This window comes from Cervus elaphus, chromosome 25, assembly GCF_910594005.1.
Source record: "Cervus elaphus chromosome 25, mCerEla1.1, whole genome shotgun sequence".
NCBI classification, from domain to species: domain Eukaryota; kingdom Metazoa; phylum Chordata; class Mammalia; order Artiodactyla; family Cervidae; genus Cervus; species Cervus elaphus.
The window spans coordinates 38,086,972-38,113,434 of NC_057839.1; the positions used below are offsets into that span (position 1 = coordinate 38,086,972).

Consider the following 26,463-nt stretch of genomic DNA (forward strand, 5'->3'; position numbering starts at 1 on the left):
GATTTGGGCATTATTTAGGATGGGGGATGGTTTCCTCCTATTTTAAGCACTTGGGAGAAGTGGTTTCTGCTTTGTTGTTAACACTTTTGGTTATGTCTCAGAAATTAAAATGGCTGTGAAGCAATCCCATAGGGCTATGACTAAATTTTTAATATTTTAATATATTGTTATATCATTGATAAAACCTTCCATATATTCCACTAAATCTACATTCTGTATAGTGGAGAAGTTAACTATGAAAACAAGTAGTGGGGAACCAGCATTATAAAACAAATAATAAATACTGGTCCTTAAAGTATGGCTTTTAATTTATTTCCTCCGAGGATAACCTAAACATTTCTGGAGATTCTAAAAATATATAAAAATTTTATTGTCAAGTTTTTGAATTTGGAAATACAGTCATTGATTCAGCAAAACCCCGTTAATTTTGAAGTATGAAGTGATCTTAAATGGAATTTCATAAGGCGGGAAATGAAGTCTTTAGCCTTATGCTGCCTCTGCTCACCCAGAGTAACAACTGATGTATTATGAATGGGCCTGTGTTTAACCTGAAGAAACTGTTGACCAATTTTAAATTAACTGTGAAACACATGTTAGTGTTTAAGTACTAGAAGCGCTCATACATGTGGTCTGTCCTTTAGGGAGACCTCAGTGCGTATCTGGTTTCCCAGATGGTGAGTTCTTGAGCCAAAATGTATAGCGCGATCAACCCCAGGAACTTTTAAAAGGGTCAAAAAGAGTGGAATGATGTCATTATTAGGGGAAAACAAAATATAGATGTATGAATAATCATTATTTTAACATATAGCTTTCAGGATCACACTAAAATGTTAGCTTACAAACAGATTCATTACAAAGGGCCTGTGTAAGAATTAGTTTTCAACGGCCTATAAATTTTATCTATTACCCTTCCCCCAGAGTGACTAACAGTAAAATTGAATTAAAAGTATTATTCAGTCTGTAAGAACCAGTGATGTTGAAGTAACAAGAGATGTCTTGAACTGATCTGGGATTAAACCCAAGATGATTTTTATCCCAGAGTGATTACTTTCAGCTTAAAAGAAACAAAAGTTGTTAAGGATGATTGTGATAGAAACTGTTAAGTGGGAATTATGTTAAGTACAATTGCCATGTATGGGGGGCTTCCCAGGGGGCGCAGTGGTAAAGAATTCGCCTGCCAATGCAGGAGATACAAGAGTTGCAGATTTGATTCCTGGGTCTGAAAGGTCCCCGGCAGGAGGAAATAGCAATCCACTCTTGTATTCTTGCCTGGAGAATCCCATGGACAGAGGAGCACAGTCCATGGGATCCGGAAGAGTCAAACACAACTGAACACACACACATGCCCTGAATGGAGCTCAAAATTATGTCCCTAAATGTTTGAAAGATGAGAAAGAATTTCAAGTCTCAGTTCAGTTCAGTCGCTCAGTCGTGTCCGACTTGCTGCAACCCCATGACTGCAGCACGCCAGGCCTCCCTGTCCATAACCAACTCCCGGAGTTTACTCAAACTCCTGTCCATTGAGTCAGTGATGCCCTCCAACCATCTTGTCCTCTGTCCTCCCCTTCTCCCGCCTTCAATCTTTCCCAGCATCAGGGTCTTTTCAAATGAGTCAGTTCTTCGCATCAGGTGGCCAAAATTTTGGAGTTTCAGCTTCAGCATCAGTCCTTCCAATGAATATTCAGGACTGATTTCCTTTAGGATGAATTGGTTGGATCCCATTGCTGTCCAAGGGACTCTCAAGGGTCCTCCAACACTACAGTTCAAAAGCATCAATTCTTCAGCGCTCAGCTTTCTTTTTATAGTCCCAACTCTCACGTCCATACATGGCTACTGGAAAAAACATAGTTTTGACTAAATGGACCTTTGTTGGCAAAGTATTGTCTCCGGTTTTTAATATGCTGTCTAGGTTTGTCATAAGTTTTCTTCCAAGGAGCAAACGTCTTTTAACTTCATGGCTGCAGCCACAATCTGCAGTGACCTTGGAGACCCCCCAAATAAAGTCTGTCGCTGTTTCCACTGTTTCCCCATCTATTTGCCATGAAGTGATGGGACCAGATGCCGTGGTCTTAGTTTTCTGAATGTTGAGATTTAAGCCAACTTTTTCACTCTCCTCTTTCACTTTGATTAAGAGGTTCTTTAGTTCTTTTTTGCTTTCTGCCATAAGGGTGGTGTCATCTGCATATCTGAAGTTATTGATATTTCTCCCGGCAATCTTGATTCCAGCTTGTGCTTCATCCAGTCTGGCATTTCTCATGATGTATTCTGCGTATAAGTTAAATAAGCAGGGTGACAGTATACAGCCTTGACGTACTCCTTTCCCAATTTGGAACCAGTCTGTTGTTCCATGTCCAATTCTAACTGTTGCTTCCTGACTTGCATACAGATTTCTCAGGAAGCAGGTCAAGAAAGTGAAAGTGAAGTCGCTCAGTCTTGTCCGACTCTTTGCAACCCTGTGGACTGTAGCCCACCAGGCTCCTCTGTCCATGGGATACTCCAGGCAAGAATACTGGAGTGGGTTGCCATTTCCTTCTCCAGGGGATTTTCCCGACCTAGGGATCGAACCCAGGTCTCCCACATTGCAGACAGACACTTTAACCTCTGAGCCACCAGGGAGGCAGTTCAGGTGGTCTCTTGAAGAACTTTTCCACAGTTTGTTGTGGTCCACACAGTCAAAGGCTTTGGCATAGTCAATAAAGCAGAGGTAGATGTTTTTCTGGAACTCTCTTGCTTTTTGAATGATCTAATGGATATTGGCAATTTGATCTCTGGTTCCTCTGCCTTTTCTAAAACCAACTTGAACATCTGGAAGTTCACGGTTCACATACTGTTGAAGCCTGGCTTGGAGAAGTTTAAACCTTTTTCCCCTCCTTTCCTCAGCCAACTGAATCTTGGCTGCAGAGCTGGGTCTTCACTTGGACTCAGCCTTTAGAAGTCGGGTGAGTCTGGGTCTCCTCCAGGCATTAAAGGCCTTGCACACACCCCCACCCACATTTTCCTTGAGTCGATGGAGAGGCAGGAAGACTTGAGGAGCAGTTTGCAGAACACATGGCCCTTCCTGGTCCCAGATTGCCCAAGGACAGAGCAGACTCTGAGCCCTCTTCAGAGATGCACCTGGAGTCTGATTTTCTCAGTCACGGTCTGAAGCTTCATTTTTTTCCTGTGGCCGATGCAGGTGTCACACCCCAGGCAGCGGCTGCCCTGGCTCCCCGCCACTTTCACCTCTGACTCCCATGATGGCCCCGGAGAATTTTCTCCACCTCTCATATCACTCTTCTCAGCTCCGAGCTGTGGGTCTTACCCACCTTTGACCGGTTGTGGGGATTCCAGGTAATGTCCACAGTGCACCCGAGAGAACATTTCACTATGTGACTCATGCCTCTGTCCTTTGAGAAACCTCGGATGCAACTCAAGACTTTCTGACCAGTGCTTAAAGACGCCCGTGCCTTAAAGCTGGCTTACGGTGACATCTCCCAGAGGGGGTTAGCCAGCAGGAGTCCTGCTAAGTAAAGCCCGGGATCTCTTCTCACGGGTCGATGCTTAGTCTTCACCTTTCTTCACTTGGGTAACCTTCCAGGCCTCAGTTTAGGTGGTGCTGCTCAGAGAAGTCTTTCCAGCGCCCTGGGAACCCCATCACCTGCCTTCCCAGCACCCCCACCTCTCTGAGGTTCTAGCACAATCCTAAGGCTTCATTTGATAACTGGAATTGAACAGCTGTGTCCACAGAGATTAGCATAGTGTCTGCTGCATCACAAATGCTTGATGAATATTCTTTAAATAATTGTGCCTTGAAAGCAAAAGCAGTTTAATGTGTTTTCCTAGATATTAGATGTTATCTTACAGAGAGGTGACCACCTGTGGGAGAGTCTCTGGGGCTGAGGGGAGGAGGAGAAGCCAAGGCATCCTCCTGGAGCTGAGAATCCCTCAGAAGAGGAAGAGGCTTCCCAGGTCAGCTGGGGGAAGCTTCTGTTGTTCATGGTAGATGCTCCTGTATTTGTGAAATGCAGTTACCCTTTAGTCTCCCTCAAAGGAAGTTTGCCCTTGCTCTGTTATTTGACAAAAGCAGATAAATGGGCTTTATGTGAAGTGACCACAGGTTACAGTCCTCCCACCTAATGCCCAATGCCCACCTCCTCCTGTTGGGAAATGTATTTCTCTCTCTCAGTCAAGTTCTCGACCTCCTTCCAAGTGACAGTTTGCATGACGGAGGGATCCATTCCTACTCCCATCTCTCTTCTCCCAATTGCATTTCTGCTTCTTTGGGAGACAATCCTTGTCCGACATCTCCAGCATTTACTTTGCGGCCAGGGCTCCTGGTACTTGGCTGCTAGCTGCACTGTCTCCCCCCAGAACTAACACGGTTCTATTCTCTCACCCAGAACTCAGGCCAGACATCCCCAAAAAACAGCTGGACCCATGGTTCCAGGCTTCTACACGTTTACAGCCTTACATTCAGAGAGAAGAGGGCACCCTTCCTCCCAGCTCCAGCAAGGACTCTGGCTGGCCTGACCTGTGTCACATGTCCATCCCTGGCCCAGTCCTGTGGTTCAATAGATGTTCTATTTAAAGGCCACTTCCCCAAGTATGACATAAAGTTGGAGGAGGACCAGGCCCCCAAAAGAAGGGAGGTGATATTCTGAATGGACAGAACAATAAATAATCACTATAGACTCACTGAAAAAAAGCTAGAGTAGATAAAAGGAAAAAGAAGAAAAATTGCTCAGTCTTCTGATGCAGGATTAGCTATTTTTAACACTTTACTTCTTGTCCTTTTAGACATTTTTCCTGTGTGTATATATATTTACACATATTTTCATATATATTGTACCTGTATGCATATGTATATAGTTACATTGTATATTCTATTTTGGAACTTGATTCTTTTACATGACATTTTGAAGATCTTTGCGTATCAATAGAATGTTTTATGATGTTATTCTTTTCACAAATATATAAAATCTCAATGTCTAGATTAATTCTTTAAATTCAGCATTCTGGACATTCACAGGGTTCACACTTTGCCTTAAATAATGGAGGACTTTAGGCTCAGATGAAGCTGTTTGACACAGATTTTCCCAGCACTAAGAAGCAACACTTGAATTTAGGTGCTGTTGGCACATGATTCTGGGGAAGTCCCAAACCACATTTCCTATGCTGTTAAGTGCAATCTTCACCACTGAGTGACTAGTGAAGATTCTGACCTAATGCAGAATTCTCCCACTTACATGCCATTTCCTCTAAGATGTTGGGGCAGCCAGCAGGAGCTCAGGGTGGGGGCTACTCGGGGCTCAACCACTCAACTCCATGCTGGACCCCTAGTCACTGGTGATGGTTTCAGGACCCAGGGGAAATAGGATTTTGCAAAATTTATTGATAAAAGGTTTTTTTTTCTTTTTTTGACTGCACTTCGAAGACTGGGTCTTCGTTGCTGTGTGCAGGCTTTATCTAGCTGTGGTGAGTGGATCTAGTCTTTACTGCGATGCTCAGGCTCCTCATTGCAATGGCTTCTCTTGTTGTGGAGCATGGGCTTTTGGCACAGGGCCTCAGTAATTGTGGCACACAGGTTTTGTTTCTCTGTGGCATGTGGGATCTTCCCAGACCAGGGATTGAACCAGTGTCCTCAGCATTGGCAGGTGGATTCTTAACCACTTGACCACCAGAGAAGTCTTTTTTTTTTTTTTTCAGTAGAAATTTTAAAAGATTGCTATATTCTCTGGGAATAGCTCTTTTCCTGGAAGTCTTGGTTTGGCTCATGGTCTGGGGAAGTTGCAGACTGTGGCAATTCTTCGGTTGGGACAGCACATGACTTCAAATGTGCACTTGAAGGAAACAAAGCTGGTCTCTGGTGAAGCGTGGTCTGGAGGTGGGAGAGACTGGGAGCCCGAGTTGAAGAGGGTTAGGGGAGGCAGATTCTGAAATGGTCCTGAGACTTGATCCTGGATGCACACACCTGGTAGAAGAAACTCAACCCTGGCATGTGGCTCAGCTGGTGTACAGGACAGGAAGTCACTCCCATAATTAGGTTACTCATTAGTCAGCTGTGTGTTAATAAAAGGGAGGATATCCCGGGTGGACCTAACTAATCAGGAGAGCTCTTACAAGAAAGGCCAGGCCTTTAAGAAAGACTGCTGGCTTTGAAGGAACAGAGCAGGTGCCCCCTGGACTTGGAAGAGGGCCTGAGCCTGTGATGACCGCAAAGCCCTGGCCCAGGCTGGTTTGAGGAACAGAGTCTTCACTCTCCTTTATATTCTCATTGTGTCTCCTCCGGGTTGCTTTGCATATAGTGAGTGCCTGTGGCGGTCGGGAAGTGCTCCAACAATGCTTGTGAGAACCCAGGAAATCATTTTGCATCCCCACCCTCCATGCTGAAAACTTCAAAGCCTCCGAACAAACGCCAAACAAACAGGCTTCCAGATCAGATCCAGTCACGTGACAGTGAATAAGGCCCCAGCCCTGGGCAAGTCCTCTTAGCTCCCCTGCTCTCTCTGAGGGACTGGACCTGGAGATCACTCAGTTTATTTTATTTCTGAGGGATGTGGTCCAGACTAGGGAGCACAACTTCTACTCCACTGGACAGCGTCCCCTATTTCATACCCACAGTTGCCCTGTGAACCCTAAATTCGGTGAGAGCAAAGAATGCCTGCAGCCCAGGCAGGGGGGGGATGCGGGGTGGTCATCATGCCACCAGTCCCCCACCCCCTCTCCTCCACAGCCCGCTGGGTCTCTGCCTCTGTCTTCCTTCAGGCCATTTCCTAACAGGGCTTTCCACAGCTAATCCTCTGGCCTGAGGCCCGTTACTGGTGTTTGTAAATGAGTGTAGATGATCAAATTCCTTGCACTTCCTTGACCTTCCTTCTCACAAATATTCCCTCCCAAGTCCTCTTTCAGCCAAGCTGGAAGTGCAGTCCCTTAAGCACCAGGCTGTCCGAGGAGGTCAGAGCCTCAAGCCCAGCCCTGGCTTGGAGGTGAGCTGCTGGGATATGGTGGGGGGGGGGGACGGTGGTGGAGGGGAGGGATACCACGTGTTCCAAGATCTCTGTGCCTTGGATCTTGAGCAAATCAGAGAGATAAAGGCGTCAAAGAGTACTCATCCCGAGTGCTGAGACACAGTTCCTCTCACGTCTTTCCAGGAAAAGGCGAGAGCTCCTGGAGCCGCGCACTTTCTAGGATAAAGACGTCTTAGCAAAGGCAGGAGGAGGAGGAAGAGAGGCAGGGAGTTTTCTCTGCTTCTTGCCCTGCTCTTGCACTTCTCGGCTTGGCCAGGGCCGGGCAGGGGCCCCGGGGGGAGCACATTGATATTTGGAAATAGCTTATGGCAACTCCCCCGAGTGCTGGAGGTTATTTGTGGAGAAGGCAGAGAGAAGAAAAAGACTTCCAGCCCAGACCTCATTGCTTGTCGGGGGCCTGAATCCCTCTCCGACGCAGCAGCTCTGGTCCCTGCTTCCAGGTTTGCTCAACCCAGAGTCCTGGCAATGGGAGAGCTCTGGGAGAAGGCAGATCTGGAGCTGTGATGAGAAGCTGGCAGGCAGACACTAGGGGACTGGCCCCAACCCCCCTCACCCACAAGACTCTCCTGCCAGTGACAGCTAACCAGAGGGAGCCCCAGAATGTCACTGGGCAAGCCGGAGCGGGGTCCACTGGCCGCTGCATCTGACTGCAGGTCAGGTCAGGTGCTTCCACAGTGAAGCACCGTGGTCGTGTCCCTGTGCGAGGACCATGGGCAAGTCACTTGGTCCTTCCAGCTAGCTTCTGTCATTGTGTATCCTATTGGCCTTGCCTGTTGGCTCTGGCCGTCATCAAAGGAGGGCTGTTTTTGAGATCAAATATGTGAATGTTCCTACAATGTGAGGTTGAAGTGCAATTACTCACAGGGCCCATCTCAGAAGCCAGACCATACTATTGAACTGGATTAGTCATTTTGCTGCCTGTAAGCATACTGCCACCTATAAACTGGAACTTCCTAATGGCAGCCTGTCACTTCCACCGAGACCCACCAGTTGAATGCTTTCAGACCTCGTATTCCACATTCTCATCAAAGCTGAGGCAGAACTGCTGCTATTTTCCGTGCGTGTTTAGGGTGAGCTGTAGAAACACCAAGGGATGATGCAGTGATGACACCCCCCACCCCATTTCTCCAACTTGGGAGGTAACTCTGTGGGCCAGGCTGAGTTATTTTTGATTCTGATTTTTGACTCCATGCCACTCCAAGCCCTCTCCCCTCTGGGCTTTCTGGATGGCAGTCCTGGAGCTCTTCTTTCCTGCCTTTGACATGATAAACACAACACCCTTTTCAGTTAAGGGACTGGCTGGCTGTCGCAGGGCACACATGTGTTCCACCTCCACCTTCAAGGGCAGTCGCTGTCTATCTCTGGACTGGGAGGAGCTGGAAGAGGACAGGAAGGGAAACAGGAAACAGGGAATGCTTTGTCCAAGCCCCTCTCCTCAAGGATGAACCATCTTTTCTGCGAGAAGCTGGAATTCTCTGCCTTTATTTTCCCAGCAGCCCAATTCCCTCCCAGGGGTGAGCAACCCTGGGGGTGGAGAGTGGGGGGGGGGGTTGGGGGACCGGGGGCTGGCTGTCAGGGCTCTGAGCGAGGCTGGGAGCCCTCCTACTCGCGATCCCCTTTTCCTTGGGGAACTCTCAGGGGATAAAAACAAGCTCACTGAGAACCATATTTTTCTGGGTGAAAGGTGAAAAATGCAGCATTTCCTCCAAGTGGAAAGCAACTGGGTCCGCCAGCTCTGGGCACATTTCCGAGATCTTCCACCCACTCGGGGAGGAGGCAGGCAGCTCCTCGCAAGGGGGAGAGGAGAGGTGGGCGGTGGGGGGAAGGAGGGGAGGGAATCGGAAGGGAAGCACCAGTGGCTCTACACCAGGGCTGTTGGGTGTGTGTGGGAAGCAGAGGGCCTGTTTGTGTTGGAGGGGCCTGGAGACTGGATGGACGGCAAAAAAGAGGAGCAGGGCAGCCACTCAGGGTGTGCCTGACCCGCAGGGGCACCGAGCTCTCTGGACTCTGGGGCAGCGAGGGGACAAAGAAGACCCCACGGGCCATCCTGAGAGACCCCACAGGTGAGCTGAGGGGAAACACAGGGTGCCTGAAAGTTTTCCTAAGAAAAGCAAGAACATTCCCCTCCCTGACCTTACCCCAGCCGTCCTGAGAACACATGGGAAATTCGGGGGAATTTTCTCAAATCCTGCTTGTGGGACAAAAGCTTTTCAGGAACCCATGCTTCATGATATCCTTCCTGGGCAGGACAGAGGTGGCTGGCATTAACCTCCGAGCTCACTGGCCGCTCCTCAAACCTTTTCTTGCAGCCAAGAGTCCGGCCAGCCTCCCCCTCCTGCCTTCCACAGAGCTGCTGCCACAAAACCACGCACAGGTCCCATCCCTCTCCAGGCCCTCCTCCTCAGAAGGATAACGTGGCGGCAGGTGGAACGGGGACAACAGGGGTGCAGTAGGCAGGGCTGGAGGAGGAGATGGTCCCTTCCCGCCTCAGCTGGGCTGTCACTGCACCCTCCCAGGACTTGCTGCCGTGGACTGTCTGCTCACTCTCCCCGAATCCCTGCCCGGTGCCATGCGGCTTTGTAGTTGCTCTCACAATGGAGATACGAGTCTATTCCTTCATCCCTTGACTGGATGGACTCGAACTAACACAATGTGGCAGAAGAGGCACAGGGCAAGTCCAATCCTAGGCTGTCAAAGGCCTTGGACCTCGATTCTGGTGCTCTTGCCCTCCTCCATCGGTGTGCAGAGGGCATGTCAGACTAGGTCACTGGTCTAGCAGGAGGATGGAGCAGACACCGGTCACCTCCCCATCCCAGCCAAGGCCATGCTAAGTGAGATACCCTACACTTGTGAACAAGTCCCGCTGAGGCTGGAAGAACCGCCAAGTCAAGCCCAACCCGGATCAGCAGGGCTGCCAAGCCAACCACTTAAGGCGTGGAGGCGATCAGCACATTTCTGCGGTACGCCACTGAGGTTTTGTGGTTGCTTGTCAGGCAGCATTATCAGGGCAAGAGATAGCAGATACACTTAGCAAGGAACCTGGGGGAGCCACAAAGCCAGCCTGAGTTCTCCTTGGGTCTCTTGCTCACCTAAACCCCAATCTAATCCCTCAGCATCAAGACCAAGTTTTTATCCTCCCAACCATTGCTGCTTTTCTAGTCTCCCCACGTTTCCTGATTTGGGGCCGCTGAGTGGGTGAAGGAGCTTGCTCCCAGCTTGGTACATACCATCTCTTAGCCTGCTCTCCCGCCCTGCGCCTCCCATGTGACCAGCTCCTCTTGGGTCCCCCTGCTCTGGTGGCCTGTCACCCACAGCATCTCTACGGCTCTGACGCCATCACATGTCACCCCTCCCCTTCCACCTCTTTTGCATCCCACCCAGAGCAAGGCAGTTCAGCATCCTCATCAGCTTCAACACACACTCCCGGGTCCCCACCCCCCAGTTACCACGTGTTTCCCTGGATAACAGTTGTAGAGAGAAACAGTTCATCCACAGCACAACTCTTCTGGCTTCAGCTCAGCTGAATATTTTGCTCAAATCACTTTTTTTGGACTGAAGGCAATTGATTCAAAATGTGATTCAACTGGAGTTGTGAAAGCAACTCCATTCTGTCTTGGAAGCACTGCCCCTGGCTGTTTCCAAGGAGACGGTGTTGAGGTGAGGGTGGTGGGGAGGCGGTGACACCCACTTTCTACCATGTACCTTTCTCCACACTGCACTCACAAGGTGACAGATGTAGGAGAGGACGAATGGTTGTTACCTTTATTGCTCTGGGATGAAGCATCCTGGTCATCAAAGGTGCCCAAAGACAGGAGGCAGAAGGCTGCAATTCAAGGTGAACGTCTCTAGTTTATTTATTCATTCTTTAGAACTCTTAATGTGCCTAGAACTGTGCTTGGTGCAAAGTTTCAAGCCTTTGCTGAGAGCCTGCGGCACAAGCAAGAGTAGAGTCATGGTGGAGCTACTGGTAGGCGCCTCTGTGAGATGGATCGGATTTCCCTCCTCTTAGGTTGGTGGCAGCGTTCATCTCACCTCCCTCAGCAAGTCCCGCATGGGGATCTGCCAGGGAGCCCGCCGGCCCCAGGGTCACTCATGAGCTGGCTAAGTGGCACCATGATGACCTTCAAGGAAGCAACCCTGCTTCCCTGATTCTTGTCCAGATGCTCAGACCAGGCCGAGGATACCCCCTGCCCAGCCTCAGAAACACTGACTGTATTCGTGTCCACTTCTGGACACGGCCTTGGGAGGGAGAAGCAAGCCCTCCACAGGTGAATGAACAACCATATTAATGCGTGGTAGCCTTCATCTCCTTTATTCAAGTGTACTACAGACATCCCCCTCTCTCAAAACCAAAACGACAGTGACCTGCCTCAGTAACACACGTGCCTTTTCATCTGCTTATTCGAGAAGCTTCATATTCGCCTCTTTGAGCCATCCTTTACCAAGAGGGAATGGTCAGCTCCCCGAGGTGCCCACCCATGTGACCCACTCCACACCGCTGATGCCACGCAGGGCCCAGACAAGTCTCCTTTGGGAGAAAATTCTAGGAAGGGTGCGAAGAATTCAGGGTCGTCCACCCAAACTCGCAAAAGTATATCGCATGGACAGTCGGTGGCTATAAAAATATACACATACAAAAGGACAGCTACAAAATCATGGTGCCCATTTTCTTAAGATTTGCATTATAAAAAGTAAGGATTTCTTATTAAGGGTAAACTTTCCAGGGGGGCAGGGGCGGGGGTGGGGCGCAGCTTCATAATTATGATTCTGTCTCTAGTCTCCCTTCATCCTTATTTTCATAGAGCACATTGAACCAGCCAGTGAGGAGGGGAAGGGGTTAATCCTAGTTATTCATGGGCTGAAGTGAGAAAATTGACGTCCAAGGTCTTACAGTCATTCTGCTGTCAGTAAGAGTGTGATGAGTCAGGAGAGGAGAGAGGTATTTTAATACTGCCCTTTGGGTCTCTCTCTCTTTTTTTTTAAATGAACTATGAATCACAACACAGTCATTGAGCTACAGCAGACGGGCTCGGAAATTCGCCTTGATGTGTGCTCTCTGGCAGCCTCCACACACTCGGTGGACAGAGTCCCATGCTTCCTACACAGAGTGTTCCGTTGGGTTTGGCCCACAGAGTGTCAGCAGGCAAGGCCACCGAGGGACTCCCGTCTCGGCTCTAGTTTCCCAGCAGGGTGAACTTGCTCCTTGAGGACAAGACACACTCCTGCTCCCCGTGCCTCTGTGTCAGGCAGGGTCTCGGGGCCCCCGGGACTCTCAGGATAGAAGGCTCGGTCTTTTGGGCAGGGCCAGCTGGTGTTACTTGGCTCCGCAAGTGTTGATGTTTTTCCCATCCACGGCGTCTTCCACCAGGGAAATGTGGTAATCGGTGGACAGTGTGAAATGAGAAATGCAGCCCACGAGGCCTCGCATGTACTGCCTGTTAGTGTGAAGAGCGATTTCCTTCATTCCACCTGCCAGGAAGCAAGAGGAAGACGACCTGAGTCAAAGGGGAGGACGTCTCTGTAGGATGCTTGAGTGGCTACTGACCATCACGTCCCTCGACTGACAGGACAGGGGAGGGTGCAGAACCTAGAACTTCTGACATCACATCTAGTTTATAATTAACGAAGGGACAAGTTGACTTGGATCAGTGAGATACACAATCAGAGCCGTTAAGTATCTACCTCATACATGATTTTCTGACCTAGCTGACCACTTAAAGCCACACAGTACCTGGTGAATTTTGAAAAAAAAAAAAAAAAAAAGAAATGTTGTATAATGGAAACAATATGTAGTATGTGATAAGAGATGATGCCATCTTAAACCAAAAGAAATACAATGATGTTGAATGCTTTCAATTAAGTTCACTTTTAGGAAATATACAGACAGAGGTGTCTTTTCATGTTTATGTTTCTGCGTTAGTGGGTTCTAAGCTATTTATAAAAATACCACTCATTCTAATGAGGGGCCAGAAAGACAGATACTCCTTCCTCCAGAATTCCAGGAGCTATATTTAGCAGGTTCCTGTTCTATAAACAATAAAAGCAGGGTTTTCCTGGTGGATTGGTCCACAACACAAAAGCATCTAAGTGTTTCCTGACCCCTCAGCCATGAGTCAGAAGTTCAGAAAATGGAAGAATGGAATATCTGGAGAGTTTCCTGATTTCCAAGTATTTGACTGATCCAGTGAAATGCACAACTTTGGGAAGCCCCAGCATGACAAAGGGAAGACTAAGAAGAAAAGGCACTGGATAGTGGAGGTTCTGTGAAGGTCAAGGTCACTTACCCACATACAGAGCTCCGTTGATGTTGAGCTGCCTCATCATGCCAGGTGACTTGCCTGTTCTGGCCCCATAGTCATCCACGGTTATCTTTCCTGATTGGCCATCCCTGTAAAAACCACCACCAGCTTTGGAGATTCATTTAATCATTCAACAGTGTACTCATGTTAACAGAAATGTATTCAAGTCCTTACTAAGCACCAGGCACTGTACTAAATGATGGAGCTGTCAAAATGAAACAAACCAACAAATCACCCAAATTCCTAAGGCGAAAAAAAAAAAAAATTGCCAGTGATCACACAGTGTCACTACTCTATGGTAGAAGAACACCCATGTGCTTGTGAAATCCTACAGGAGATGGAGAGAAGCTCAAGGGAAACTTCTCAACAAAGATTCTGTCTGAGATGCGTTTTGAAGGCTGGGTGAGTTGGGTGAAGGAGAGGGTAATGCAAACAGGAAGTGGCAACTGCAAAGAGAGAAAAGACATGGGGGTTTGGACAGTCTGAGCATACAGAATTCCAGAGGTGGCAACAGAATAGGAAAATGTGAAGCCAGAAGCAGATGTTGAGGGGCAAAGGGAGCTTAGAATTTATTGCCAGTGTGGAAGGGAACCGGAGGACTTTAATGGGAGGAGTGGTGGTGACGTGGTGACACATGGTGAGTGTGGATGTTATTCTAAGCACAGTGAGAAACCAATGTGGCAGTCCCCATCGGCAGATCACTCTCAGGGAGAACACGGAATGGCTTAGAGGCTTCTAAAGGACCCATGTGGTGCGTGCATGCATGCTCAGGCATGTCTGACTCTTTGCAACCCCACGGACTGTAGCCCACCAGGCTCCTCTGTCCATGGGATTCTCCAGGCAAGAATACTGGAGTGGGTAGCTATTTCCTCCTCCAGGGGATCTTCCCAACCCGCACCTCCTGCAGCTCCTACATTGGCAGACAGATTCTTTACCACTGCGCCACCTGGGAAGCCAAAGGACCCTCAGTCACCCAAAAGTGACTCTGAGGACGGTAGGATAGAGGTGCTCATCTGTGGCAAGGACTTTGCATTTTACGGGGGTTTCCCAAAACCAGCCACCCCTCTTCTTCTTCTTCCTTCTCCTCCTTCTAAAATGAGTTCTTTCTTGGTCTTTTACTGTTCCTTTTTTTTTTTAATAGCAATCGCTTCCTTGTTTTTCAGGTTAATAGAAACAAGAAACTCTCTTATCTCTCTGATGATGTGAATATCATTTTTTTTTCATTCATAGTTTGTTTCCTCCAAGTTGCTTTGTTCTATGTATCTGTTCTAATATCCATGCTTGATATTGGAGATTTTTTTCAAATGCTTAGTGATCCCCGACTGCCACTCCACGGTTCAGTGCTGAGGACTGAGAAGGAGACCGGAAGCCTTGTGGGAGCCCCATGTGCAGGATGGCTTCTGTGACTGTATTGTGATCTGGTGCAATCACTGGGGGACACCTGGATTTCCTACTCTACTGTGGGGTGCAGGCCTGGCTCTCAGCATTCTGGAATCTCAATGGGGGAAGATTTATAGGGCTCCTAATAGTCAACACAGGAACTTTCACATAGCTTCCAGTATTAATATAGACAGAGTAGACTAGTCCAATGTTTAGCTATACCTAATGTCTCCCATTTCAAAGACCCTTATTCACTTTCTCCAGAGAATGGACTTTCATTCTTCTTCCATGGGTAGGGGAAGGGCAGCATGCCAGTTATATGAAGTAGAAGGAGCTTGGAGTCTAACACCTTAAGTAAGATTTTTAAGCCAATCTGTTTTCAACCCCTCATTTACCTTCTAAAATTTCTGGGCTCTACTCCTTTTTGGGGGGCAGTGGGGTATAATGATAGAAATCTTGTTGCCTAAACCTTATTTATTGATAACAACTCTTCTAGCAACTAGCTTTAGAGATATTTCTAGCCTGTCCTATAATCACCCTTGAGACCACACAGCTTCCCCGTTTTGGATATGCTTCTTCAAAATCTCATACCAGAAGGATGTGATGGGCAAGGCCTTGCTTGCTCTGACTGCTTTTCCCCATTACTCTAAAAATTCCATTTTCTCCACTTTATTTCATCAGTTCTAAGAATTTTTCATTTTTAATATGTCCAAAATGAGGATATACTTTATAATCAATGGCATCTTAGATTTGAAAAATATAAGAGAAAAATGAAGAACCTAGAAGCCACATAGTCTGAAGGATCTTGGAATTGAGCTGGAAAGCAGTCTGAGTCTTCCCCAGTGGCTCCGCAGTAAAGAATCAGCCTGCAGTGCAGGAGACCTGGTTCGATCCCTAGGTCGGGAAGATGCTCTGGAGAAGGGAATAGCTACCTACTCCAGTAAATATTCACTATGGGAAGACATATCTTTTTAACAAGTCAGAGTCAGGGCTTCATCAAAATCACTCTCTCAAGGACTTTCAAGGTCACCTGGACAGCTGATGGGCACAGGTCTGCCTCTGCACCCTGCCACATCCTTTGGAATCAAAGGCAAGCACAGTGGAAAGAAGAACGGGGTCCAGCAAGGCTACTTCCACCATAGCCTATACATGAACTGAGTAGGAAACTTGACCATGCTGGCCCCATGTTTCCCAAGCTTTGCTCATGACCTCGCCTATTGACCTCCCCAGAAAGCACTATGGTATATTCTCAGGGAACCTGAGCCAAAGACTGTTCAGCTCATCTCCCGGGACCTGCATCAAGCGTGGCAGGATTGACATTTCTTTATACAGCTGAATTAGGACCTGCTATTCAGTTTCTAAAGATATATTTTTAGGAATATATACATAGTAAAACTAATTTCAAAGGGATGATTCACCCTAAATTAATCAGAAGTGAGGGTAGTGAGTTCTGTGAACAGAGGTAGGATGTGTAATTGGGGCAGGGTATATATACATGGCTTCTAAGGTTCAGGTAATGTAATGTGAAAAAACAAAAAACAGTGGGGGCAATTGCCTGCATAATGAGAATAGAAGCATTCCTCAAAATCTACCTGCCCTGAAATCTTATCTCACTACAAATATCTAGATCTCACTAGATGATCAGTCCCTCTTCCAGTTTAGCCATCATAAAATTCCTTCTCCAGAAGGCCTGTGTTGAGTGAAGATGGGGAGTTCAGCCTTTCTGACCTGCAGTGTTAGTGACGGGCACAGGTGGGAATTGGTACCGAGATGCCCTAATGAGTGGGATCAGGGATACTGGGATGCCAGGCCAGGTGGGGGAACAGGAAGTGGGACTACAAGGACTTGGAGGGCACTCCCATCAGCTCTGTCTCACACTGTGACAGGTACTCACCGAACGGCCTTGACTCGATGCCACCGACCATCGTTGAACGAGCCGTTCACCATGATGGATGCCACACCGCTGCCCAGGTTATAGCTAAAGGCGTCAGAGAAGAACAAGACAGAGAACAGAAAAAAGCACTGAAGCACAGGCAGATGGTCATTCATAAATGATTCTCAATGAGAAAGTTCTCTGGAGCTCAGAAGATAGTTTCTTTAACACAAAACAATGCTAAAAAGACACTAGGTTCCCAAAGTAGGCCATGAATGACCAAAACTGACCAGGGATTGAATCTCTGCCCCCTGCATTGGGAGCATGGAGTCTTAACCACTGGACCTCTATCGAAGTCCAGTCTTAACTATTTTTAAGCATTCAGTTCAGTAGTATTAAGTATATTCACATTGCAGAGCAATCAATTCCAGAACTTTTTCATCCTGTGAAACTGAAAATCTGTACCCATTAAACAACTTCCCATTTTCCCCTCCCCCAGAGTCCATGGCAACCATCATTTTACTTTCTCTTTCTGTGAATTTGACAATCCTAGATACCTCATCTAAGTAGGGTCAAACAGTTTTCATGTCTTCGTAACTGGCTTTTTCCACTTACCATAATGCCCTCAAAGTTGACTTATTTTAGGCTCCATGTATAGTATTACTGTATAAGGAAAAAGAAGGACTTTATCATTTGTAATGTGTTGTACTAGGTTGAACAGTATCCCCCCCCCCCAAAATTAATGAACATCCAGAATCCAAGTGAAAAGTGAAAGTGTTAGTCGCTCAGTTGTGTCTGACTCTTTGCGACCCAATAGACTGTAACCTGCCAGGGTCCTATGTCCATGGGATTCTCCAGGTGAGAAGACTAGAATGGGTTGCCATGCCCTCCTCCAGGGGATCTTCCCAACCCAGGAACTGAACCTGGGTCCAGAAACTCAGAAAGTTACCTGATTTGGAAACAAGGTCTTTGCATATATAATTAGTTAAGAAGGTTTATATGGGGGTTATATGGGGTTAGGGAGGAAGTCATATGTGGTTATTGTTGTTGTGTAGTCGCTAAGTCATGTTTGACTCTTTGCGACCCCATGAACTGCAACCTGCCAGGGTCCTATATCCATGGGATTCTCCAGGCAAGAATATTGCAGTGGCAAGAATACTCCAAGAGAAGCTCCAGGAGAGCTTCCTGACCCAGGGATCACACCCACATCTCCTGCATTGCAGGCGGATTCTTGTCCACTGAGCCACCTGGGAAGCCCCATTTGGGGTTAGTGAAGCCCTAAATCCAATATCACTAGTGTCCTTATAAAAAGAGGAAGTTTTGACCCAGAGACAGAGACACACAAAAACATCACGTGAAGACAGGGGCAGAGACTGGAATGATACAGCGATAAGACAAGGAGTGCCAAGGAGTGCCAGCGATCACCAGAACCTAGGAGAGAGTCACAGAGCAGACTTCCTCAGCGCCCCAGAAGGAAGGGACCCTGCAACACCTCCGGGTCAGACTTCTCGCCTCTAGAACTGTGAGATAACACATGTCTATTGTCACCCAATTTGTGGTAATTTGTTATGGCAGTCTTCAGAAACTAACACACGTGTTTTCACTTTTCAGAAAAACAGAACAGAACAAAACATTGCAGAGTAGGCTGAGTCCCAAAGAATTTAAGGGAATTTGCCTAAAATCTCAAAACCAAAGTATAAGACTTGCACTTGGGGTCTTACCTGCGCCCCTCCCCCTGCCACCTTTTCTTGGATGGCAGATCCACTCCACAGTTTTCTGTTTTCTGTTTCAGCTGCCAGATACCCTGATATGCTAAGGGGATCAGAAGACTTACATATGTTGTTTACCAGAGAGAAATATCCCTCTTAGTCCAGTGTTCATTCAATTATTCTAATTTAATTAAATACAACAAATATTTAGTGAGTGACTATTCTAGGCTGGGCACTGAGCCAGCTGCCTAGATCACCCCTTGATAATATAATTAAGCCCATGTAATCATGCTTCTGAAGGAAAACGCATTCCACCCAGACAACTCTCTCCTCATGTTGTAAAAGGACATGTCTCTCTTTTAGCTCATTGGCCAAGAAACAGGAAATTGAGAGGAAACCCGGATTAGTCACTGAGCTCTTCTATGCACTCAAGCCAACAAAAGAGCAAGAATAGAAAGCTTTGGCTTTCCCCAGGGAAAGCACTATGAGTCCTTTCTTTAATACCGGAGTCTCAAAGAAGCCACACAGCCTATCGACATTTAACCAAGAATAGAACTCGGGTGACTTGACAAACTCTGAGACAAAGCTGTTGCTCTGACCCAGAAAACTCCACTGTTTTCTAATGAATTTTCCCACATCAAGCGTCTCCTTGTATGAAGCAGCCTGGAGGTGGAATTTTCAGATTTCATTATTTAGTGGCCAAATGCTTGTTGAAGAAATGAATGAGTATAAAGCAAGGCTGAGAGCTGGTTGGCAGAAATACAGCTGAATTATTATGTGGGCTTTTATGAGGCAGCACGGGGTGACAGAAAGAACCTAGACACTTGGATTAGAGGAATCTGCCTTGATTCCCAGCCTTACCAATTCCTGGCTCTGTGATCTTGGGCAATTTGCTCCATTTGTCTGAGCCTCAATTTTCTCATCTGTGAAATGGGTTAATAATACCTACCCTGAAGGATCTTAGGGGAGGTTCAGTAAGATAATATATATAAAGAGCATAGCACATAGTAGGAGCCAGACAAATAACCCCATGCCTGTGTGCATGCTAAGTCACTTCAGTCATGTCTGACTCTGTGTGACCCTGTGGACTGTAGCCCACCAGGTTCTTCTGTCCATGGGATTCTCCAGGCAAGAATACTGGAGCGGGTTGCCATGCCTTTCTCCAGGGAATCTTCCTGACCCAGGCCTTGAACCTGCATCTTTTACGCTTTCTGCATTGGCATCTTTTACGCTTTCTGCATTGGCAGGCAAGTTCTTTACCAGTAGCGCCACGTGGGAATGCATGCAGTGCTTAATGCAGCTCGGAGAGAGCATTGACAGTACACCCAGAGGAACTAGCAATAGGAGAAAATTGCCACCCAGAGTTAAACCTGTCAAGCCTCCCCTGGAAGAGTTGCCATGTGTGAAAGCAAACCAACAGGCTGTGAATATGTAACCAAAACATCCAGGAACACCCAGGTCTCAGAACAAGGTGACTTAGGTAGAACTGCAGCAGCACTAGACTGGAATGGGATTGTAACCAGTGAATGGAAACTTTTTCAGTTGTGTTTGGACAAAGGATGGGCTTTCTTCTTCTATTCTCCAGCCTGGCAACATGCCTGTTCATCCAGATTGTACTCAAGAAGCAAACACGGAACCCAGCAGAACGGAATCCAGCCACCACTGCAGGTGGGGGAGCAGCCCGGTTGGCGCGTTGACGGTCTGACTCTCCAACCCCAACGACTCCCTCTCGTTTCTGGAATAACTTCCTGCTTGCCCAGACACCTGATAAACATCCCCCTGGAATTTCTCTTTCTTTTAAATAATAATAAACGGCTGAGAACAGTGATTGCCTTTGTTGGGAGAGGGCATGAGGGAGCCTTCCTGGGTGTTGGAAATGTTCTATGTTTTGTTCTGAGTGGTGGTCACACAGGCGTTTGTATGTTAAAAAATGTATTGAGCTGTACACCTAATATTTGTACACTTTATGTAAATTACAGCTTAATTTTTTTTAAAAATTGAAGTATAGTTGAATTAAAATGTTTTGTTAGTTTCTGTGCTGTGTGTAGTTGCTCAGTCATGTCCAACTCTGTGACCCCATGGACTGTAGCTCGCCAGGCCCCTCTGTCCATGGGAATTCTCCAAGCAAGAATACTGGACTGGGTTACCATGTCCTCCTCCACGGGATCTTCCCAACCCAGGAATCAAACCCAGGTCTCCCGCACTGCAGGTGGACTCTTCATCGTCTGAGCCACCAGAGAAGCCCAAGAATACTGGAGTGGGCAGCCTGTTCCTTCTCCAGGGGATCTTCCCAACCCAGGAATAGAACCAGGGTCTCTTGCATTGCAGGCAGATCCTTCACCAGCTAGTGTGCAGCAAACTGATTCAGATATACATATTATATATATATATATGTCTGATTTCAGATTCTTTTCCATTATAGGTTATTACAAGATATTGAATACAGTTCCCTGTACCATAAAATAGGACTTTGTTGTTTATTAATTTTATATATAGTATGTCTCTGTTAATTCCAAACTCCAAATTTATCCCTCCTACCCTCTCCCTTTGGTAACCGTAAGTTTCTTTTCTACGTCTGTGAGTCTGTTTCTGTTTTGTAGCTAAATTCATTTGCCTCATTTTTTTTTTAAGATTCCATATATGAATGACAGCATATGAAACTTGTCTTTCTCTTATTTCACTTAGTTAAATCTCAATTTAAAAAAAAAGGTAAAAATATGTGAGTGAATGAATAAATGAACCAATAAATGCAGGTCTGCTTTCTCTACAATGTCCCATGTATCTGGTGAGCATGAATCTGTTAACTTGAAGCCAGTTTACCTACTCAACCTGGTGCACATGAAAGGCTAGGAGTCTGAGCACAAAGGTGGGCCAACCAGGAAATGCCATCAGGTGAGGCCTCTTGGAAGCCACTTGACTGCCTCCACGTGGTGGCACTTACACTTGGTCATGCCTCCTTTAACGCATAGCACAGGGTACTTGGCTAATGTCAGGCTGCTTCCCTTTCTCTGCTGCATGAAAATGTTATCAAAGTCACATGGAAAATTAGTGGGTAATATCCCCAGTAAAGTGATATTTACACACCTAGTTTTATGCCCTATACATAATATAAAACAGAATGAAGCAAAACAACAAAAACCACACTCTCAGCTGAGCACTGATTCCTTTTCTTAAATTCAATTTGCACCAAAACCATAACTAATGTTTTTTTTAGAATTCCATTGCTTTTCTTTATTCTCTGGCAGAAGTACTTTGAGCACTAAATTAGCAAAAAGGACAAGCATTTCGGTGAAGAATGTTGAGATTATACCATATTTTCTTAGAATTCCTGTTGTTTGCTTTGAAATTGGATCAAACACTAAAACCTCAAAAATGGTTCATGTACCCAATCAACAGGTTTACTCTCTAGGCTCCATTGATGTAAGCTGCATGGCAGCAGGGCCTTATTCAAAATAATAATAACAGCTAAATTTTATATAGTATACTGTGCCAGTTCCCTTACATATGTTCGTGATACGAGTTTTTAGAACAGAGAAAACACTTGATCAGGGATAATCATTATCACTCACTAATAACTAGACACGCCAGGCCTTACACTAAGCCCTTTACGTGAATTAACTCATTGGGTCCTCATGATTAACCCTTTCCTTTTACAGAGGTCGAATAACTTGCAGGTGATCACATGGCCGTGAGAATCCGGCATGTCTAACTCTGAAGCCCTGGTTTCTGACCACTCCAGACTCGGTTTCTCAGGGTGTGGCTCCTGGTATCTTCCAATCAGACTCTGGCACTCAGCAGGACCTCCTCCACCAGTATCTCTGGGTGTGGGCCCAGGAATCCAGTAACCTCGGATAGGAGCCCCGCAGCTGGCTCTGTGTAGGCTGACAATCTCAAACCACTGGCTACTCTGATACCTCTCCGCCCAGCCTCCCCCAGGGCTTCCGTACTACTGAGCCGGCTGAATGATGTTGGGGGAATAGCTGCCCAGAGGAAGGAAATGCAGCGAAGCAGCCACACCAGGCTCCAGGCCCAAGGATGAGCGCAGATGTCTGCTCTGGGGTGTGGGGGCTGACCGGGGGAGGGTGCCCTTTACTCAGAACTCGGCCAGAACTCCAGGCTTAAAAGAGAAACGTGGGAACAATTTCCAGAAACCTGAAAAAGAGTTGGTAACCAACGAAACACATCAGGATGGAGTGGAGTTGTAAGAAGGGTGCCCAGAGGGCCTGGGGGTCTGGCCCGAGCAGGGTGTGAGAACCAGTGGGAGCTGCGGGCGGCCGGGAGGAGACTGTTTCCCCGTCCAGCTGAGTTTTCGCTGGCGGTTTAGGGGGGAAGTCGGGCCTCCCACCCACGGCTGAGCTACTGTTTCAGTTCCCTTTTCTGGGCACAATCAAGTACTTGAGGCCTTGGCGAGGTTAACCACAGGAAAACCACAAGAAAATGGCTTTGCAGCAGCCAGCCTGAAACTGGGGTGTGAAGAGCTCAGCATTTGACCTTGGGGCCGCGGGGAGGGGGTGGAGGTGGTGCGAACTGCTCTCAGGCAGCCTCCAGCTTTCAACCACACTCCGTTCCCCAACGTCCTCAACAACCATAGGGTCACATCACTGAGCATGCTCGGCTATGTAGGGGCAAGCATCGGACAAGCGACATTTCCTTTCAAAATGTCCTTTATTCAAATTGCCAAGACTTCTATTCTTGTACCCTGGCTGTCAGCAATCCCAGCACAGGACCCACTGAAGCCCCAGAACTCAGCCTTCTTCTTCTCTGTAGTTCCCTATCTCGCCTTCACCTATTTCAACTCCAGTTAATTCTGTATCATTTAGTGAACACTTATGCAGGTCGCCAGGTGGGGGGTTAAAGAAGGAAAAGTCAGAGAAATTCCTTCCCCCGTGAAGCAGATGGTCTAGAGAGCGAGCAGGGGTTTCAAACCGCAGCAGGCGTCAGAATCACCAGGAGAAACAGTTAACAGATTGCTGGGTCTCATCCCTAAAGTTTTTCTGGTTCAGTAGTTCATAGTTGTGGCCTGAAAATTTGTATATTTTTAACACGTTCCCAGATGATGCTGATGCTGCTGGTCCAGGGACCACACTTTGAGAAGCACAGTTCTAAACAAGATATCTCTGCCCTCAAGTGAGGCTATGTCATCACCAACTCTAGAGAAGCTCTTTCATATTATACAGCTGGCCCCTGCCCCTTGGGAATCTGGCTCCCACCCAGCTGCCACCCAGCTTCTGGTGATGAGATCTTGTCCTGGTAATTCTTTAGCTACTTTATAGCTTGTCGTTGTTGTTATTTAGCTGCTAAGTCATGTCCGACTCTTCTGTGACCCCTTGGACTGTAGCCCGCCAGGCTCCTCTGTCCATGGGATTTCCCAAGCAAGAATAATGGAGTGGGTTGCTACTGCCTTCTCCAGGGGATCTTTCCCAATTACAAATCTGAGAACAGTCTAAACTCACGTAGAACTTCTGGAACTGTCTTACCCATTATCACCTGAGAAGCACTTATAAAAATGCAAATGTTGGGTTGCTCTATTGAGATATGAGTCTGTGCTTTGTTCTTTGCAGTGAGAGATTGGAAAGCAGACATTCTCCTTCCCAAGGCTCCACAGGGATTAGGGAGCTGAGTCAGAATATAAAGCCAGGTCTCTCAACTAAATCTTCAGATCTTCCTGAGCTGGTGAGCACTGGGCCAAATACTCATGTCCATGCTTGGCAGGATCAAAGTCCTCCTTCTACTACTTCCTCATTTGTAAGTGGGGAGTAGATGGTAATAACATACTAGTACAAGAGCCACAAAATTGTACTCTAAAGGGGCAAATAATAAGTATTTTAGGCTTTGCTATATAGTTCCTATTGAAACTACTCAAGTGTATCACTGTCGCATAAAAGCAGTCATTGACAATGCATAAATAAATAAGGGTGGCAGTATTCCAATAAAATTTCATTTACAAAAATGGGTGGGTATGTGTGCTTTGTCGTGTCCAACTCTTTGCAACCCTATGGACTATATATAGCCCACCAGACTCCTCTGTCCATGGGATTCTCCAGGCAAGAATATTGGAGTGGGTTGCCATGCCCTCCTCTAGCGGTTCTTCCCAACCCAGGGATCAAACCTGCAGTGCCTGTGGCTCCTGCATTGACAGGTGGATTCTTTACCACTGAGTCACAGAAATGGGTAGGGGGCCAGATATGGCCACCAGGCTGTAGTTGACCAACTGCTGATCTAGAGACAGATACTGGAAAGAAAGGCCAGGAGCCTCAAATTAACTTGGAGCTTCAGGCAACAGTTAATTCTGGCTGACTATGTTCTGGCTCCTCTGCAACCTCTGTCTGGCATGGTCTGCACTGGCTGGGAAAAATCACAAGATGATGCTATTGGCAGCTGGTGTAAGGGTTACCTGAACACCAGGGCTCCATCCCGAAGGCCCAAGGAAATGAAGTCACTGTTGGGTCGCATGGGGCTGTCTCCCCTCCACAGCAATAGGCCATCTTTGGCAGTTGTCTTAAACCGCATGAACGCGTTTGATCTTGATCCTGACACCCTGGAGGAAAGACACAAACCATTACACAGAATCAACCAGTCTCCACCAACATTCAATTCTGAGTAATCCTGGTTTTGTCTGCCAGTTATAAAGATGGTCTAATGTTTCTGACACTATCAGGATATTAGAAAAGGGATCACCACCACGAGCCATGCCATGGGTCTAAAAGTCTGAACTCCTCATTCTACAACATGGAGTCTCTCTCTCTCCCCAAGTGTGGTAAAACACCACAGAGCGCATTTGATGAGTGACAGGACAGATAAGCCAGACCCTGGCCAATGTCACAGTCCCAGCCTGTACCCCCAATACACACTTCAGTCTTCCCTCTTTCCTGTCCTACCACTCACAAGCCGTTGGGAAAGTGCCCCCCATTCCTCAAAAGGAAGTGGTTTACTTAATTACCAAGAGATTCGAATGCTCAGGGCTATGATTGTGGCTGTGGATGGCCATTTGTGGAGGTGATGTCCTTGAACACAGAGGAGGAGTGACTGGACAGGGGGCAGAGTGTCAGACAAGGAAGGTGCCTCGATGGGCTAACGGTCTTGAGAGGTGTTGGGGGAGAGGCAGGGCGGAGTCGAACAGAAAGCTGAGAGGAAGGAAGGGGTGCTCGGGAAGGTCAGGCCCCAGTCCTACAGCCATGGCTGGGAATAAGATCACTGCTTATAGGTTCCTATCAATGTTGGGATAGTCTCATTGATTCTTGGGCATAGACTAGTTCAGCGATCCAGTTTCACTAGGAAGTGGCCAGTGTTTCATCCGATGAAGGGAGAAAAGCAACCATGAAGACCTTAAATAAAAGGCGAAGTAAGAACAAATACAATTTAATATTGTTCTTCATAGTGGAAGATGGCACTACTGGAAAAGTCCTGACCATTTTCCTGTCACGTGTCCCTCTGTCCAATGAACGTGGCCTGCAGCTGTAGAGTGCATTTAGCAGTGACCAGTGGAGGAGACTTTTGTCTAAGGCCTCCCAGAGCCTGGGATAGACAGGAAGAGGTCAAGTTTGCTCTCCCCAGACACGGTCTCAGAGTGGTGAGTGAGGAGCAGGGTCCGTGACACTGACGACTTCTCCACTGGACCAGGTGCAGAGCAATCCAGCTCTGGGCTATTCCCTCGAGATCTGCTTTTCCCAGTCTTATGTTCAAGGTTCCTTCCTTCCCTCAACTGCCTTGGATACATGGATTGGTACAAGTCAATCACATGGTTCCATTTCTTTTGCAATGATTGGTTTAGGGGTGGGCCTGTGACCCACTGTTGTCCAATGAGATAGAGGAAATTCATCAGGAGGATTCTAGGAGAATCTCTTCCTTTCAAAGAGAGTCACATAAAAAAAGGGCTTTTTTTGGTGCACTGGATATTGCCATGATTTATAACTATTTAATGAGCAACTTAGGAAAAGCTGTCTTATCACCATAAAGGGTATGATTGAGGATAACAAGGCAGGAAAATGAATCATTGCTAATACAATTGATTCTCTGAATTAATCAACCCAGGATCCAGACTAAGTCTAGACAGTTTGTTATATGAAATGTTTACCGTTCATGTTTAAGACATTTTGAGCTGAGTTTTCTGTTGTGTGTGTGTATGTGCACTCAGTCACTTCAGTCATGTCTGACTCTTTGTGACCCTGCAGACTGTAGAGCCAACCAGGCTCCTC

The 26,463-nt window shown here is 47.0% G+C and overlaps 1 protein-coding gene across 1 annotated transcript in view; it reads right to left on the minus strand.

Annotated features, from left to right (window-relative positions):
- Positions 1-11,303: 11,303 nt before the first annotated feature.
- The window catches only part of EGFLAM (EGF like, fibronectin type III and laminin G domains), a 190,843-nt gene continuing 175,683 nt past the window's right edge, over positions 11,304-26,463 (minus strand). Inside the window, exons 20-23 of the mRNA XM_043887626.1 lie at positions 24,663-24,806; positions 16,581-16,664; positions 13,292-13,395; positions 11,304-12,476 (exon numbers count right to left, since the gene is read on the minus strand). Of these exons, the coding sequence (XP_043743561.1) occupies positions 12,322-12,476; positions 13,292-13,395; positions 16,581-16,664; positions 24,663-24,806 (487 nt within the window). The 3' untranslated portion in view covers positions 11,304-12,321. The remainder of the gene's footprint in view (positions 12,477-13,291; positions 13,396-16,580; positions 16,665-24,662; positions 24,807-26,463) is intronic.